The following is a 16,275-nucleotide window of genomic DNA, read 5'->3' on the forward strand; positions in this document are numbered from 1 at the left end:
TTTGCAACCAGCTTTTACTATTTAATATTCCCAGGACAGAAGACAGAATATATTTTCACCATCTTGACGGTGTCCTAGCGTGTGGATACAGTACACTGTATTTCTCTTGTTCTCCACTGATGGGCATTTAAGTGGTTACCAACTTCTTACTATCATCAATACTACATCTGTATGTTCCTAATAAAGCTCATATTTATGAGACGCTAGACCTGTTTAACCTCACATTGGTCCTATGAAATTGGAACTGTTATTATTCCCATTCTACAGAGCTTCAGAGAGGATAAGTCCTTTGAAGTCACACCGCCGGTAGGTGACAGCGCAGGGATTTGAACCCAGCCCGTCGGGGGTACTTTCTCTGCTCACCAGAAGCATGGAATGTCACAAAGTCTGAACTAAAGTGACATGGAAGTAATCTGAAGGCATGAGAGTCCCCCCGCCTCCCGCCCCGATCTTGAAACAGCTGTAGGAGCCCAGAGTGTAATCAGCGGCTGATAGCTCCTGTCTAGGGTGACCTATCTGGCTTCTTGCATCCGTGGGGACAGACCAATCAGGATGGCACAACGCAACGGATAATAAGGTCCACTGTTTTTCAATCAGAAGAAAGCAAAAGCCATCCAAAAAAAAAAAAAGCCTACCAAGGGGCGCCTGGGTGGTTCATTCTGTGAAGCATGGACTCCGGTTTGTACTCAGGTCATGATTTTGCAGTTCGTGAGTTTGAGCCCTGCGTTGGGCTCTGTGTTTGGCGGTGTGGAGCCTGCTTGGGATTCTCTTTCTCTCTCCTCCCCTGCTCCTGCTTTCTCTCTCTCTCTCTCAAAATAAATAAATTTAAAAACAACAACAACAAAAAGCCTACCTGAGGGGCCTTAATGCCTACTTCATGCACTGCTTCTTTGTGACACAGGGCACAGGACAAGAACCCACCCAGAGTAGATAGGAAGGCTCAGCCTTGCTGAGGGCCTATGCCAGGGGCTCTAGGGCGTCCAGCCTGGGGCTGGCTATTATTACTGTCCGTATTATTTTTCACGACCACTATGATTGATTAAGTGCCTTTTATACATGATGCATCAGGCTAAATATTACGTGACACGAGTCAGTCTTCATAATGGCCCACACTTTAGGGAAATACTATTACAACTCCTGCCTCCATTTTACATAACCTCAGGGAGCTGATCTAACTCAGAAGTGCTTGAGGAGGACTCAAAGCTAGGTCATTTCGGGGCGCCTGGGTGGCTCAGTTGGTTAAGTGTCTGACTCTGGCTCAGGCCATCTTGTGGTTGGTGAGTTTGAGCCCCACACCGGGCTGTCTGCTGTCAGCACAGAGCCTGCTTCAATCCTATTTCTCTGCCCCTGCCCCCCGCAAATATAAACAAACACTTAAAACAAAAATCTTGGTCTTTTTGTAATGAAAGAAATGTGCCAGTCGCTGGCAGTTATTTCTCGGGCAGAAGGCATGGAGTATAGACAGAGTCCATACATTATCAAAAGAGCACACAACAGACTTAGGAGGAAGACACTGTATTCATTTTATAGATGCAGAAACTAAGGCTGGGGGCAGAGTCAGCCAAGGCCACGTTATCTCTAACACCCAATTCTTTCCACTCAAGTTTGATGCCCTGCCCAGCGTGTTTCTGCAAAAGAGGGGGTGCCAGGTAACTGGTAGCTAGAATCCGAATGCAGCTAATGCAGATTCCCAGTGTGTTCCAGACCATGAAGCTCGCCAGCCAGAGGCTCCTACAGGCTGAGCTGAGGTTGCCAGTAATACCTAAGGCAGGCGTGATCTACCTGAACTCAGCAGCTCGAATTGTGACCCCGGGGCTCTAGGAACCTGATGAATAAAGAAGGGAGGTTCCAAGAGTGGTAGCACAAGGTCTGCTACCCCATCACTCCACAGGCACAGTCACCCAGAACTTCGTGGGGCGAGAATGATTAGGGCTGGAGCTGCCTGCGCTGCATCAATCCAGGCTGAGGGAGCAGTGAGATGGGGGAGGAAACTGGGGTCCAGAAGCCAGGTGACACACCCGCGGTCACTTGGCTCAGGGGAGAGATCACATGGCTGCCACCTCTCCTAGACCACGTGCACATCTGGCTCCATCCCCATGCTGTGTGACCTTAGTTAGGTGCATGCCATCCCTTCCAGTCTTAAGGGGAGAATGGGAACCCCTAACGTAACCACCTGAAGGGTTAGGATCTTGACTGTATGAATAAATCGTACCAATGAACAGATGACAAGTAACTCAATACACTGAGGAAGGAGCAAAAGATAAAACAGACAGTTCATGGAAGAGGACGCTCAAATGGCCGACAAGGGTGTGCAAAGATGCTCAACGTTACCAGCAAGCAGGGAACACGCAAGCACACGCCACCATGGGGTACACACACCCGGCAGCACGGCAAAAACTAAAAAGTCTGACAGTCTGGGGTGTTAGCAAGGACCCACAGCAAAGGATGCACAGACACTCTTCTGGGTGGATCTAAATGTAAAGGCGAGAGTGCACCAACCCCCAGACCCAGCAACCCCACCTAGGGTACATGTGCAGGAAGCAGCCACACAGACCTGACCTGCTGGGGACACCCGAAAGTCCCCAATAGGAGCTAGAATAACTAGCGGTATATCCAAATGCAATATTAAAACAATTTTTTTTATCATGTTTATTTATTTCTGAGACAGAGCACAAGCGGGGAAGGGGCAGAGAGAGAGAGACACACACACAGAGAATCTGAAGCAGGCTCTAGGCTCTGAGCTGTCAGCACAGAGCCCAACACGGGTCGAATTCACAAACCATGAGATCATGACCTGAGTCAGACGCTTAACTGACTGGGCCACCAGGCACCCCTCAAATGGAGTATTAAACAGCAGTTAAAATGAAACTGGGGCCATGTGCATCAGCATAGATCTTGAAAAGGCGATGTTTTCATGTAGTTTTAAAACATCCAATGCAAGATTTGGGGCAGTTAAAAAGGTAAAAAAACGGTTAAAAGGGGCTGGGGAGGGAAGGAGACTGACTGCAGACCAGTCGAGGGTCTCTTTGGGATTGATGCAAATATTACAAAACTGGACTGTAATGGTGGGTCTCACAGCTCTGTAAATTTACTAAAATAATCAGCAAACATACACTTAAAATGAGTGAATTTTATGGTATGTAAATTACACCTCAATAAAACTGTTGGAGGAGAAAAATCCTTTCTAACAGACTGAATATTCTATTTTTTTTTGAAGTGCATGGGAATGACAAACCACACAGCAAATGCAGGACGCTGGTTCCTGTGGGTGGGGGAGGGGGCTGGAGGGAGCTGAGGGTACACAAGAGGCTTGGGGTCTGCCATGTCTTCTTTCTCAAAAAACAAACCTAATGATCTGAAACACGGCAAAATAGGAAGATCTGACATAGCCGGATGGTCGATGGATATTTTACGTATTCGTATATTCGAAACAGTGGATTCATACGAGAAAGCACCTATTTTATTATTATTATTTTTTAAATAGGCTCCATGCCCAGCGTGAGGCTTGAACTCATGACCCTGAGATCAAGAGTCGGATGCTCCACCAACTGAGACACCCAGGCGCCCCCAAAAGTACCTATTTGAAAGGACTGTTATGATGACTAATTATAGAGAGAGCATAATCCAGTGCCTGACCCACAGCAGCTGATCAAATTTCAGCTGTTAGGGTCACTGCTGCCATAACCACTACTACCATCTTGCTCCTCTTAACATCAAAGGTCTCAAGAAAAAGCAAGCCAGGGTCTCCTGCTTCCTGCAGACAGAGACTCTCCTCTAAACCCAAGGCTCCTATACATCCCACTCCAGTGCCGGAAACGGGGCAATCCGAATAAAACCTGCAAAACGTCCGGGGCGCGCTGGCTCCTCCCCTCAAGCTAGAAGACAACCCAGCTGGGAAGCGTCTCCCCTGGGTATCACGCTTGAAAACCCCCTTTCCATTCATTCAGAAATCCAGCACAGAAATGGATCAGCTCCCTAAACCTTCATCTCCCCCTGCCTCTGACAGTGGGTGGTGGCTCCAGGGGGCACTTGCCAAATAATACTACCATTATTATCAGTCTTTTCATCAACAAAAATCTCTCTCCAACAGTTAGGCTCTCAGAGGCCCTGAGGCTTCTGCCCTGTGTTCTCCAGACCTGACCTGTGGCTCTGCCCCTGGGCCCACCGGCGATGTCTGCCTGGCCCGCAAGCAACGAAGGCTGAGGCTGGGCAGGGACAGGGTGCCACCCTGATCACGAAGGTGCCTTGTCAGGTGCGACAGGTGGCCCAGTCCCGAGCTCCGATGCAGTTTCCCTATGACATCTACAGTCTCTGTGACTTGTTCCTTCCACAGCAACTGACAGGATGTACAGGTGGTGACGAAGGTGGCTGCAAATGGGGAGGAGGGGGTGGAAAAGTAGGGGGCATGGCTAACGGAACTCTCCATAACTGATACTTCTGGGAGGGGGATGCTACTGGCACCTAGTGGGTAGAAGTCAGAGATGCTGGTAAACATTCTACAATGCTCAGGACAGCCCTCGGCTACAAAGAATGATCTGGCTCAAAAAATGGTGTTGAGGTGAGAAATTCTGTCCTAGAGGGAAGAGCAGTATATACAACCTGCAGATTACAGAAGCTGGAGCTCAGAGAGAGAGACTGAGCAGCCCAAGGTCACACAGCAGAGCTGAGGACCGTCCAACCTCACTTCTCATGCCTTCTCTCCAGGGTGGCCAGGCCAGGTTCTGAGAGGAGGGTACCGAATGGGATGAGAGTCTAGGCCCACGCCAGTAGGTGTCCCCGTGCTCATTTCTTTCAGAGTGGTGGGGTAGGAGGCTCTGGCAGTTTCTGGTGGGTTCAGGTCCCCTGCCACCATGGCCTTAAATCTGCCTTGTTCTTGTAGGTGACTCAGGCTCCAGTTCAACCCATCACCCCTCTGATGAACCCAAAAGGCTGGGTCCAAGGGAGGGGGCCCCCTTGAGTCACAAGTGACTAAATCCACATGCAGAAAAACAAGTTTTTGGTGAAATCCTCCACATGTGACTTCGGCACATTCCCAAGCAGGGTGACATGGACGCCACGGAGCAGGGAGGCAGCCTTCTGAAGGCTATGGCAGCCAGCCCTGGTATCACGTGGCCCCTCCCCCTAGGAAGTGGGCACCCCCCCACCCCCGGTACAGACGAGCAAACTGAGGCTCAGAGAAGCCACACAGCTATCAAGCTGAGGCCACGATCTAAACCCGAATCCATATTGTAACTTGTCTCAAAGGACCCTTCAAAAGGGATGGAAAGCTAAGCAAGATGCTCCTTAAAGCTGCCGAACCTTCAAAAAGCTGGCGGGTGAGGATCTGACTAAGCAGGGAATGAAAAGCCGCAGGATGATCACAAATGATGGCAGACTTCCTGGTTCTTAAGGGGCCTTTGCTTAAGGAAACTCAGAAGGTATGGGCTGTAGGAAGCAGTGTAGTGGTCCGGCGGAACACCACTTTTTGGTGTCCAACGGACCTGGACTGACATCCTTGCTCTGCCTGTGACCGTGACCTCGGGGCAGAGGACCTCACCTTTCTGAGCCTTTGTTTCCTCATCTGTCAAATGGGCTCAAGAACCTCTGCCTCCGTATGTGTGCGCTGGGAGCAGACAGGAGAGAGTGGAGGATGATGCCCACTTTGTGGTGGCTGTATCTATTCTGGTTCTGCCAGCTCACAGATTGGGTGGAGGCAGCATGGAGAATTTTAGACTTCCTCTTGTTGCCATGTTGGTGAAAACGGTCCTCATACCCAAAAGGCAACTCAGTTACACACTCAACAAGCTCAAACAAGAAACCACGATCTGGCAGCATTTGAAACAGCTCACACACACACACACACACACACACACACACACACAAAAGGAAGAGGAAAAAAAAAAGACAATTTAGCTCAGCTCTGGAATCAAGGGAAACTTCACTCTATTTAAAGATGCCACAGGTCCAGGAAATAGCTTCCCACAGCCTGGCTAAGGGCTATTGGCTGCCCAGCCAATAACAATACGGACTCACACAGCACACCCTTTCTCGTGGAGAGTGCAGAGTGAATTCCGGCTATCTCCTTTCAGAATTTTATAAGCTATTCACCGACGGCATGTAGATCTGCTCTATAAGAAGGAGCCTCTTAGGAAAATAGATCCCCAGACAACTTGCAAGGAGGCCGAGGAGCTGAATTTAGCCAGCCAACGCCCTTTGCTATTCATTGTTCTACACTTCTTTGTTAGGATTTTTTCCCTCCCTCTTGCTTTTTTCCTTCCTGGTTAACTTCTCTGCAGCTAGGCGCTGCCACTGCCCCCTTCTCACCACCAGAGACACCAGAGCCCCCTTCCCTCCAATAAAGGAGGCCTCCCCAAGGCCTCACCTGGGCCCAACATCCCTCAGACCCATTATCACTCCGCCCAAAACCTCTGAGGTGATCCCATGGCCCCTTGAACCCAGATTCAGCTCCTAGATTGCTGCAGAATCCGTTTCCCATGTGGGGGTCACCGCGTGCCCTGGCACACCTTCCGGAAGCAGGGAAGGCCTGAATGCAGCTCCGTGTTCCAGAACCTGCAGTTTCTCGGAGCCTCAGCCTTCCCATCTGCAAAAGGAGGTTACTGGCCCATTTTCTCAAGTCCTCACCAGCTCTAAACAAGATTCTCATTTTACAGACGGAGGTACCAGGAGAAAACTTTCGCACATTTTTAAACAGAACTCATTGGAGAAGGAGGGCAGGGACTTTTTTCTTTTAAACCTTTTCACGGTGCAGGCACTCAAAGGATCCATTATCAGGGATCGCTCAGGCTGGCTGGCTGCTCCAAACGGCTGGAGTCAAACTTGGCGATCCCTTGAGGGGCTACCTGTGGCTAGGCACTGCGGGTCTGAGTGCCTCTGGACAAGGAGGGACAGGGCAGGCGGCCTGAGCACAGGAGCTTCTATCTCTTGTCTGTCTGTCTGACTCTCTCCCCCTCCCCCTCTTTCTGTCTCTCTGTCCCCTACACTGGCTCGGGCCAGACTTTTCCACAGATGGGCAGGACGGAGTGGGGGGCCAAGGAGGAGACAGAAAGGGGGAGAGGAGCTGCGGAGGGGCGAGGCGGGAGGACGGGAAGGAGGGGAGGAGAGCCGGGCGAAAGAGAGGAGGGGGAGGGGGAGGGGGAGGAGCTGGAGAGACCCGGGCTCGCAGCAGCAGGGCCGAGGAGGGGAAAGAAGGGGAGGGTGGGGAGAGAGCTGACGGTTCGGAAGTTTTCGGAGCCGGGGGGGTCTCGGTCGCCCCTGGCGGGGCACGAGCTCGAGGGGGCGTGGGGGCCGCGCGGCACTCACATAATGCTTGTTGGGCACCCGCCGCTTCTGCACGTCCAGCACCTTCACCTCCACGATGCTGCGCCGCGGCGGCATGGCCGTCCTCCGCGGGGCCGAGCGCGGGTGCGGGGGGCGCGGGTGCGGGGGGCGCGCCGCCGCTGGCTGGGAGCGGGGTGCCGAGCGCTATCCGGAGCCCCGGCCGAGCACGAGCCACTGCCGCCGCCGCCGCCCTTCGCTCCGCGCGCCCTCGGGCCCGGCCGGCCGCCGCCGCTGCCCGCCCCCGGCCCGCCCCCGGCCCGCCCCCCGCGCCGCCGCCCCGCCCCCCTTAAAGGGGCCGGCCCCGCTCCCGCCCCCCGCGCGCGGACCCGGCTGGCCCACGTCCGGCCTCCGCCGCGCCTTTGTCCCGGCGCCCTGCCCCGGCGGCCGGGGGAGGGGGCGGGCGCGCATCCGCCGTCCAGTCGCTGATCGGCTGGTCGGTTCCTTCCCGCACGCGCTCGCTCAGGAGCCGCGGTCCAGAGCCGGATCCGAGGGCCTGGCTCCCGGGTTCAAATTCCGATTGTTGCCGCTGTCTGTTCTGCGGCCTTGGGAGAGTTGCTTCACCTCTGAGGATTCAGTTCCTTCATCTGTAGAATGGGGCTGGTACACTGCCTACCAACCAGGGCTGTCCTCGCCGTGTGACGATGCAAGTGAAGCTGTCGGCAGTGTCTGGCCAGGGTATTTTAAAACCCAGACCCGAGCCTTGGACATTCAGGGAGTAAAATCACAACAAGTACAGGTAGAATACACTTCCAACAATGGTGGCAGAACAGCGAGTAATAGGGTGGTGAACGCGTGAGGGGCAGATGGGTGCTTGGTAACAGACGCCATTGGTTCCCAAATATGGAGCACTTCTTCCACGCCAGGTGCAGAACCTTCTTTCCGCTTTTCCGAAATGTCCCCTTTGAATCCTCGAGACAGCTCTGGAAGGAAAAGGTGGTTGACCCATATTACAGAGGAGGTGACTAAGAGCAGCCTTCCAGACTCACTGCACTGGTGGAAGGAACCCATCATACTCTGGCTCTAGACATATTTCATAAGCTAAGGGTGGTGGTGGTTTGGGGGGGGGGTGGCTGGGGCTGTTCCACATTTCTTCATCCAGTACCTCCTAGCCCTGGCTTGGCTCAGAGTCATTTTCAGATGTTGGCTGAACAAACGTTTGAATGAATGTACACATCAATGCATGGATGGGATCCTGGCCAATGCTGTCACGCTAGTAAGCAGGGGCTCTTTCCAACAAACTGCAGAGCTCCCCTCCGGGCCTGAAAGAGCCCAAGGCTCCTTCCCACCCTAGATCCAAGGTCAGCTTTTGAAAGACGGTGGGGGTCATCCTGGGGAGGATGCTTCTCAGCAGCCCTGGCCAGGTTCCTGGATAGTTTGGTGCTGATTCATTTTGGACCCATTGCTCCATTTGCCCCTCTAACTTCCTTGCCAGGGTTTGCCACCCTGACCTGGCCCCAGAGGATGGTCTGTAAGGATTTCAGGGACAGGCTTCCTGTCCTCAGTTTCCTCTTGGGCTTGGCCAATGGGGAGCCCTGGCAGAAGCTGGAGGGCAGAAGAAGAGAGAGGTCTAGGCATTAATTTCCCGAGTGATCTTTTTTCCTGCAGGGTTGTGCCTCCAAAGGTGGCCTTCCACATACCTTTTCCCTCAGGGTTCCTGGGACCTGTTTTTCCACTAAGCGTGTTAACAGTCTTACTGCTTCAAGCCTTGGGTACTGCACCTTCCCCTTCTGGTTCCCCAAGCCCTGCTAAGCCCTGCCACACCTTTGCAAGGGGACCTTTTAGTAAACGTCCCCTGGTGACCTTGTTTGAGGGTAGCATCTGTTTCATGCCAGGACTGATATAGTTTCTGTAAGACACATTCTTCTGAAGCATATCGCGAGTCGGATTACTTGGAAATGTCCAGTATGTTGAAGGTCTGGCTATTCTGTTCCTTTCTCATCCTCTGAATGAGCCAGGCCTTCCTAATAAGGCAGAACCACAGAAGGCAGACACTAGAGGAAATCTGTGAATCAGCCAGCTTCCTCGGTTTTCCCCAAAAGGCAACGCGACCTGGCCCTAGTTACACCCCGAGTGGCAAAGTTGGGTCCTCAGCCTGCCTGTGCTCACCTCTTCTGCGGTGGCAGGAAAGGCCTGAGAAGACGAACTTTCCTGCCACCTGTCTGTAGCAGAAAATGCAATATCTGCATCTTTCCGTGCCCTTCCTTTGTCTTCCTTTTTCTTCTTCTTTACTGTAGTGAAATATACATGACATAGACTTTACCATTTTAACCCTTTGTAAGTGTAACGTTCTGTGGCATTAAGTACATTCACATCATTGTGCAACTGTCACCAAAAACCGTCTCTAGGACTTTTTTGACCTTCACAAATTGAAACTCTGTACCCTTTAAGCAATATCTCTCCATTCCTCCTTGCCCAGCCCCTGGCAACTACCATTTACCAAGTGTGTGAGCTTCGGCAAGGCACACCACCTCTCTGTACTCTATCTCCTGATCTGTGAGATATAATAAGAATAGCCACTGACCTCATTGGCTTGTTCTGAAGTCTAAATGAGATAATGCATATAAAGTATATGTATTTTTGTTATTTTGCTATTAGCTGATCTGATACAGCCAAACATCGCCCTTTAAGTGCATCCAAATCTCAAACCTAATTTTATTTTTTTTCCTGCTGTTTAAAACACATTTTATTTTATTTATTTATTTTATTTTTTTTACAAATAGTTTATTGTCAAATTAGTTTCCACATAACACCCAGTGCTCATCCCCACAAGTGTCCTCCTCCGTGCCCATCCACCCCCCCATCCATCAGTCCTCAGTTTTTGTCAGCATTCAAGAGTCTCTCATGGTTTGCCTCTCTCCCTTTCCCCCACCATTTCCCCCCTTCTTCTCCCCCTTGGTCCTCCGTCGAGTTCCTCCTAATCCTCCTATATGTGCGAACATATGGTATTTGTCCTTCTCTGCCTGACATATTTCGCTCAGCATAACACCCTCAAGGTCCAACCATGTTGCTACACATGGCCAGATTACATTATTTCTCATTGCCATGTAGAATTCCATGGTATAGATAAACCACATCTTCTTGATCCATTCATCTGTTGATGGACACTTAGGCTCTTTCCATGTTTTAGCTATTGTGGAGAGTGCTGCTAAGAACATTGGGGTACATGTGCTCCTATGCCTCAGCATTTCTGTATCCCTTGGGTAAATTCCTAGCAGTGCTATTGCTGGGTTCTAGGGGAGTTCTAGTGTTAGTTTCCTGAGGAACCTCCACACTGTTTTCCAGAGGGGCTGTACCAGTTTCCATTCCCACCAACAGTGTAGGAGGGTGCCCGTTTCTCCACATCCTCGCCAGCATCTAGAGTTCTCTGATTTGCTCATTTTAGCCACTCTGACTGGTGTGAGGTGGTATCTCAGTGTGGTTTTGATTTGTATTTCCCTGCTGAGGAGGGATGCTGAGCATCGTTTCATGTGTCTGTTGGCCATCTGGATGTCCTCTTTGGAGAAGTGTCTGTTCATATCTTCTGCCCATTTCTTCACTGGGTTGTTTGTTTTTCGGGCGTGTAGTTTGGTGAGTTCCTTATAGATTCTGGATATTAACCCTTTATCTGATATGTCATTTGCAACTATCTTTTCCCATTCCGTTGGTTGCCTATTAGTCAAACCTAATTTTAATCCCAACTGCCATGAACTACGTCTACTCTTTCCTAGTCTTGACTCTCTTTTTAGCCCCTGATTTTGTGTCCAGCCTCATCTCCCACCACCTGCCTCCATGTTCCCCAAAATAGAAATGACTTGTGATCTCCAGAAGGAAATAATATTTTTGCTGTTTCCTACCTGCATACCTAAGCATAAGCGATTCATTTCCCCACCTTGTCTGCCAGTGACTTCTTATTCAGCCTCTAATGCCCAGGTTGGATGTCACTTCCTCCAGGAAGCCCTGCATCCCTGATATGTAATTGTTTCCCCAGCCCCCCCATCACCCCCCCCCCCACCAGCTATCACTGTCCGTTGTCATAGTCATTATTTCCTTCTTATAGATCTGATTCCTTTGCCAGACTCTGAGCCCCCAAGGAGCTGGAATGGGTCTCATTTGTCTCAGGTCCCCCAGAGTCTGGCACAAACCAGCATAGAGAGGCCCTCGAGGAAATGCTTGTGGGATGAATGAATCTATCTCCATATACTTAACTCTAACCTAAGTCCTCTCCAGGGTTGGGCTGGCTTTCGTCCTTACCTGTTCCTCAGAGACCTCTTCACACCAAGCTTCACTGTGTCCACACTCCTGGGAACGCTGGCATTTTCCCTGATTGGGGTGTGAAGAGAACAGGGCAGAGAAAAAGGTAAATTTGCTGCCTTAGCTGACTTCATTCTTCTATATTTCTTTTCTAGATGTGCATTTTGCAAACCCGAGAGCTGCCTACCACAGAAAATCAATGCTGAAGCCAACGGACCACGGAATTCCATATGGCAGGTTTATTTGGGAGGAGGGCTACACATTCAAGGGGCATTGAGTCCATCAGGCTGAGTGAGGTTCTGGTCTTTTTTTGATTTTTGATGTCTGCCTGACTGCCAGGCTTTACTTCTCCCAAATCCCAAGTCCCCAAGACAGACGGCCAGGCCCAGGGAACTGAGGCTCCACTCCTTTCCTTCCTCTCTCCATCAGCTGTCTGAGATGGAATCAGACCTCTTTCCAGAACAGAGGCAGGGGACTTGAAAAGAGACTCTTTCGCTCCAAGACTGCCACAGCAAGATGCTCATAATGAACACAGCCGGACCTGCAAACATTCAGTGGCCAGGCACACGTGATCCGCAGAATAGCTTATGAGCTGTAAGGAAGTGGGCTTTAAAGCAAATTTCCAGGGGCCCAGGCTGCAGGGCAGAGCCTTGGGGGGTGGGGAGGAACTTGAGTGAAGTTACATTTCAGGGGCTGGAAGGAGAGCACAGCTTCCTTCCATCTTCTTCCTTTTCCCAGCTGCCATAATTATCTTCCTCCTAAAGAGAAGCAATGCCCCACCCCACCCCTGCCCCCAACCCCCACTGCTCAAGGTGTTTGGTGTGCTGTAGACTGGCATTCAAGGCCTCCATGACCTGGACCCTTCAGTACTGCTTTCATCTCTATCTCCTTTGTGTTTGTAAATTGTGCCTGTATCTGTCTTTTCCCTACTTTGTAAAGGGGTATGTGTGTGTGTGTGTGTGTGTGTGTGTGTGTGTGTCTTGTAATGTGGCTTTTACTGAGCATCTGCCAGGTGCTATGTACAGCCCCAGACATTCTATACCCATTCCTCTATTTAATTTGTCCAAGAAACGTGCAGTGTGTTATTTTTCCCATTTTCAAGTGAGAAAAGCAAAGTTCAGAGAAGTTGCCCAGGGGTCATAGCACAGAAAAGTGGTGAAGCTGGGCTTTGAACTCGGATCTAGTGGGTGCGTGACCCATGTTCTTTCTGGAAGCAAGACCCCACTTGAGGATAGGACTGATGTTTTCTTTTCTTTAAATGTTTATTTATTTATTTTGAGAGAGAGAGAGAGAAAGTGTGCACATGTGAGGGAGGGGCAGAGAGAGAGAGAGAGAGAGACAGAGAGAGAGAATCCTAAGCGGGCTCCTCACTGTCAGCACAGAGCCTGATGTGGGGATCGATCCCATGAACTGTGAGATCATGACCTTTGCTGAAACCAAGAGTTGGACACTCAACCGACTGAGCCCCCCAGGTGCCCAGGACTGGTGATTTCTTAATGTTGTATGCACTCATCTTCATTAAGTAGATGCCCTGCTACAGGCTGAATGTGTGTGCGTCCCCATATCCATACTGAAATCTAATTCCCAGTTTGATATAATTTGGAGCTAGGGGTCTCTAGGAGGTGATTAGGTCACAATAGTGGAGCTTTTGTGAAAGAGATTAGTGCCCTCATAAAGGATATTCTGGAGAGTTCTCTCACCCCTTCTGCCCTGCGAGGACACAGTGAAAAGACAGCTGTTGATGAACTAGGAGGTGAACTCTCGCCAGACTCCAAATCAGCACCTTGATCTTGGAATTCCTAGACTCCCAAACTATGAGAAATTACTTTCCGTTGTTTATAAACCAGCCAGGCTATACTATTCTGTTACTGCTGCCCAAATGGACTGACACCTCTAACACCATTCTGTATCTCCAGCTAGGTGGGTCTTTAGAAAAGGAAGTTAGAGAATGTCTGCAAAGGCTGAGGTCTCACTATGGTCAAGGCCCTGCAGGGTCTGGCCTCCGCTGACCTCTTGACCTCATCTCATCCCCTCCCCCCGGCACACTCCCCTGCAGACACTCTGGCCTTCTCTCCATTCTTAGAATGTTCACCATTCTGCACGTGCTGTTCCCTCCTTCTGGAATGCTTATCCCTCACATGGCCCATTGCTGTCTTTCAGGCCTTAGTTTAAACGTCATCTCTTCTGAGACCTTCCCTAAAGGAGCCCCCCCTCTCCCATGTGCATTTCCTTCACAGCATTTGTCACTGATGTTGTCATGATCTTACTTCTCTGTCACTAGGCATCAGCTCCATGAGCTCACCTCAGTCTGTCATCAGTTGTTATCTGCAACATCAGCACGGTCTCATAGGTTCATCAGAGGTGAATAGTTATGGAAAAAATGAATGGCTTTCTCCCCCACAAGGCAGGTAGGGCCTCTTCTTTCCCACAGTGTCTGGATCCCTGGCAGCTGCTCAGCAAATATTTGTTGAAGAAATGAACGGAGGGGCGCCTGGGCGGTGCCGTCGGGTAAATGTCGGCTCTTGATTTTGACTCAGGTCATGATCTCATGTTCATGAGTTCGAGTTTCTGCACAGGGCTCTACGCTGACAGTGCAGAGCCTGCTTGGGATTCTCTCTAACTCTCTCTCTCTGCTCCTACCCTGCTCATGCTCTCAAAACAAACAAACAAATATTTTTTAAAAATTCCAGTCTTAAAAAAAAAAGAGAGAAATGAACAAATGAACAAATGGATGTGTGAGTGTGCGAGAGGTCATACAGATAACAAAAAGGGGTTTGGGCTACATTTCAGGTCATTGGGCACATACTCCAGAGACCTCTGAGGAGGCCAAGCCTGGGGACTCCCATCTCGGTCACAGAGCCTAGAGAAACTTGCAGAAAAGTGTTACACGACAGAGATTGCCTGTCAGTTTCCCAAAATCAGACTGGGTGCATTTCCTCACTCAGCCACAGGGTGGCAGCCAGCTTGTCACTGCTACCAAGTGGCACGCCCCTGCCCCCCCCATTCCTGCCCCAGGAACATCAATTACTGTTTTTGTTTTTTTTTTTTTAATTTCTAGGAGAGAGAGAGAGAGAGACAGCGTGAGCAGGGGAGGGTCAGAGAGAGAGGGAGTGACAGACTCCGAAACAGGCTCCAGGCTCTGAGCCGGCAGTCAGCACAGAGCCCGACGCGGGGCTCGAACCCACGAACCGCGAGATCGTGACCTAAGCGAAAGTCGGACGCTTAACCGACGAAGCCACCCAGGCGCCCCCATCAGTTACTGTTTAATCATCCCTAGTGCTTCCCACACCCCCATGAATGGTGACTCTAACTGCTTGGTTACTCTATAAGTTTGTTGCATCGAATATGAAGATTAGGGTTCAGCCTTGCCTACTCGTATAAAGCGTGTCAGAGCATGATCCCAAAGTGCAGGTAGCCCACGGAGCCCGGTTATGTATTCACTAGTATTTATTTATCACTTGTAAGGAAGTATTTATCACTTCCATACACAGTGCTTATTGGGTGCCTAATATGTGCCAGGCACTGCAAGAGTTTCTTGGGACACATCAGTGAATAAACCAGGTAACGGTCCTTTTTTTGTGGTAGTCCAATTCCAGCAATAAACATAAGAAATAGGGATATTAGAAGGTAAAAAGTGTTAGGAGCAAAATAAAAGTAGTGCAAGCTAATGGGGCCTAGGAGGATGGGGGTCGGGAGAGCAGGAAGCAATTTTATATAGGGTGGAACAGGTAGGCTTCATTAAGGAGGTGATCTTGAAGGTGAGGCAGTGAGCCATGTTGGTGGCTACGGGAAGAAGCCTCTAGAAGAGGATAATAGCCAGTGCAAAAATGGGAGCCTGGCTGGCATGTCTGAGAACAGAAAGGAGGTCAGTGTGGTTGGAGGGGAGCAGGGAAAATGAAGAGAAGCAGGATACATGGGCTCAGAGAGGTAGTGGCACACTGACTTCCACAGGGGACCATGGAATGGCTTTGAGTGATCTGATGTATGTTTTACCGAGATCACTGTGTCTGCTAGAAGGAGAACGGATTCCGGCTCTCCCGGACACATGCTTGGATTGCAGGCTTCCACCCCCTATTCAGAGTGGGTTATGAGACTTCCGTGGCCACTGAAATGTGAACGGGAAGCAAAGTGTCTCACTTCCAGGCAGAAGGGCAAATAGGCGATGTCACCTCTACTCTGTTGCCTGGCAGTGCTCCAGATCACGGCTGCTCTGCCAGCTTGGGTCCTGCCAAGACCAAGATGCTGTGGTCTGAATGTGACTCCCGTGCCCCTAAATTCGTATGTTGAAACCTAGCCCCCAAAGTGATGATGTTAGGAAAGTGAGGGCTTTGGGAGGCGGAGCTTTTACGAATGGGCTTAGTGCCCTTGTGAAGGAGACCTAAGAGAGTGCCCTTGCTCCTTCTACCCTGTGAAGACCCAGCGAGGTCTCCAGCCATGCTAGGTCTCAGACTTCCCAGTCTCCCAAACAGTGGGAAGTAAATCTCCATTGTCTCTAAGCTACCCAGTCTGTTGCATTTTTTGTGATAGCAGTGCGAATGGACCAAGACAAATGAGGAGAGCCCCCCCCAGACCTGCTGAATGTGGGTGTAGAGTGAAATCATTGCTAGTTAAGTGGCTGGGCTTTTTGGAGTTATTTGTTACTGCAGCATAACTTGGCCTATCCTGACTGCTAGAAGCAAGGGGCAAAGGGGAAGACCTCCTGGGAGGTGACTGTAATCATCCAGGTGA

At 50.5% G+C, this 16,275-nt stretch overlaps 1 protein-coding gene across 1 annotated transcript in view; it reads right to left on the reverse strand.

Annotated features, from left to right (window-relative positions):
- Positions 1–7,437, reverse strand: part of SH3PXD2B (SH3 and PX domains 2B) — a 98,779-nt gene extending 91,342 nt beyond the window's left edge. The window contains exon 1 of the mRNA XM_039235752.1: positions 7,300–7,437. Within this exon, the coding sequence (XP_039091683.1) occupies positions 7,300–7,374 (75 nt within the window). The 5' untranslated portion in view covers positions 7,375–7,437. The remainder of the gene's footprint in view (positions 1–7,299) is intronic.
- Positions 7,438–16,275: the final 8,838 nt, after the last annotated feature.

The sequence above is a fragment of the Hyaena hyaena genome, unplaced genomic scaffold (genome assembly GCF_003009895.1).
Source record: "Hyaena hyaena isolate Hyena2069 unplaced genomic scaffold, ASM300989v1 scaffold_102, whole genome shotgun sequence".
NCBI lineage: Eukaryota > Metazoa > Chordata > Mammalia > Carnivora > Hyaenidae > Hyaena > Hyaena hyaena.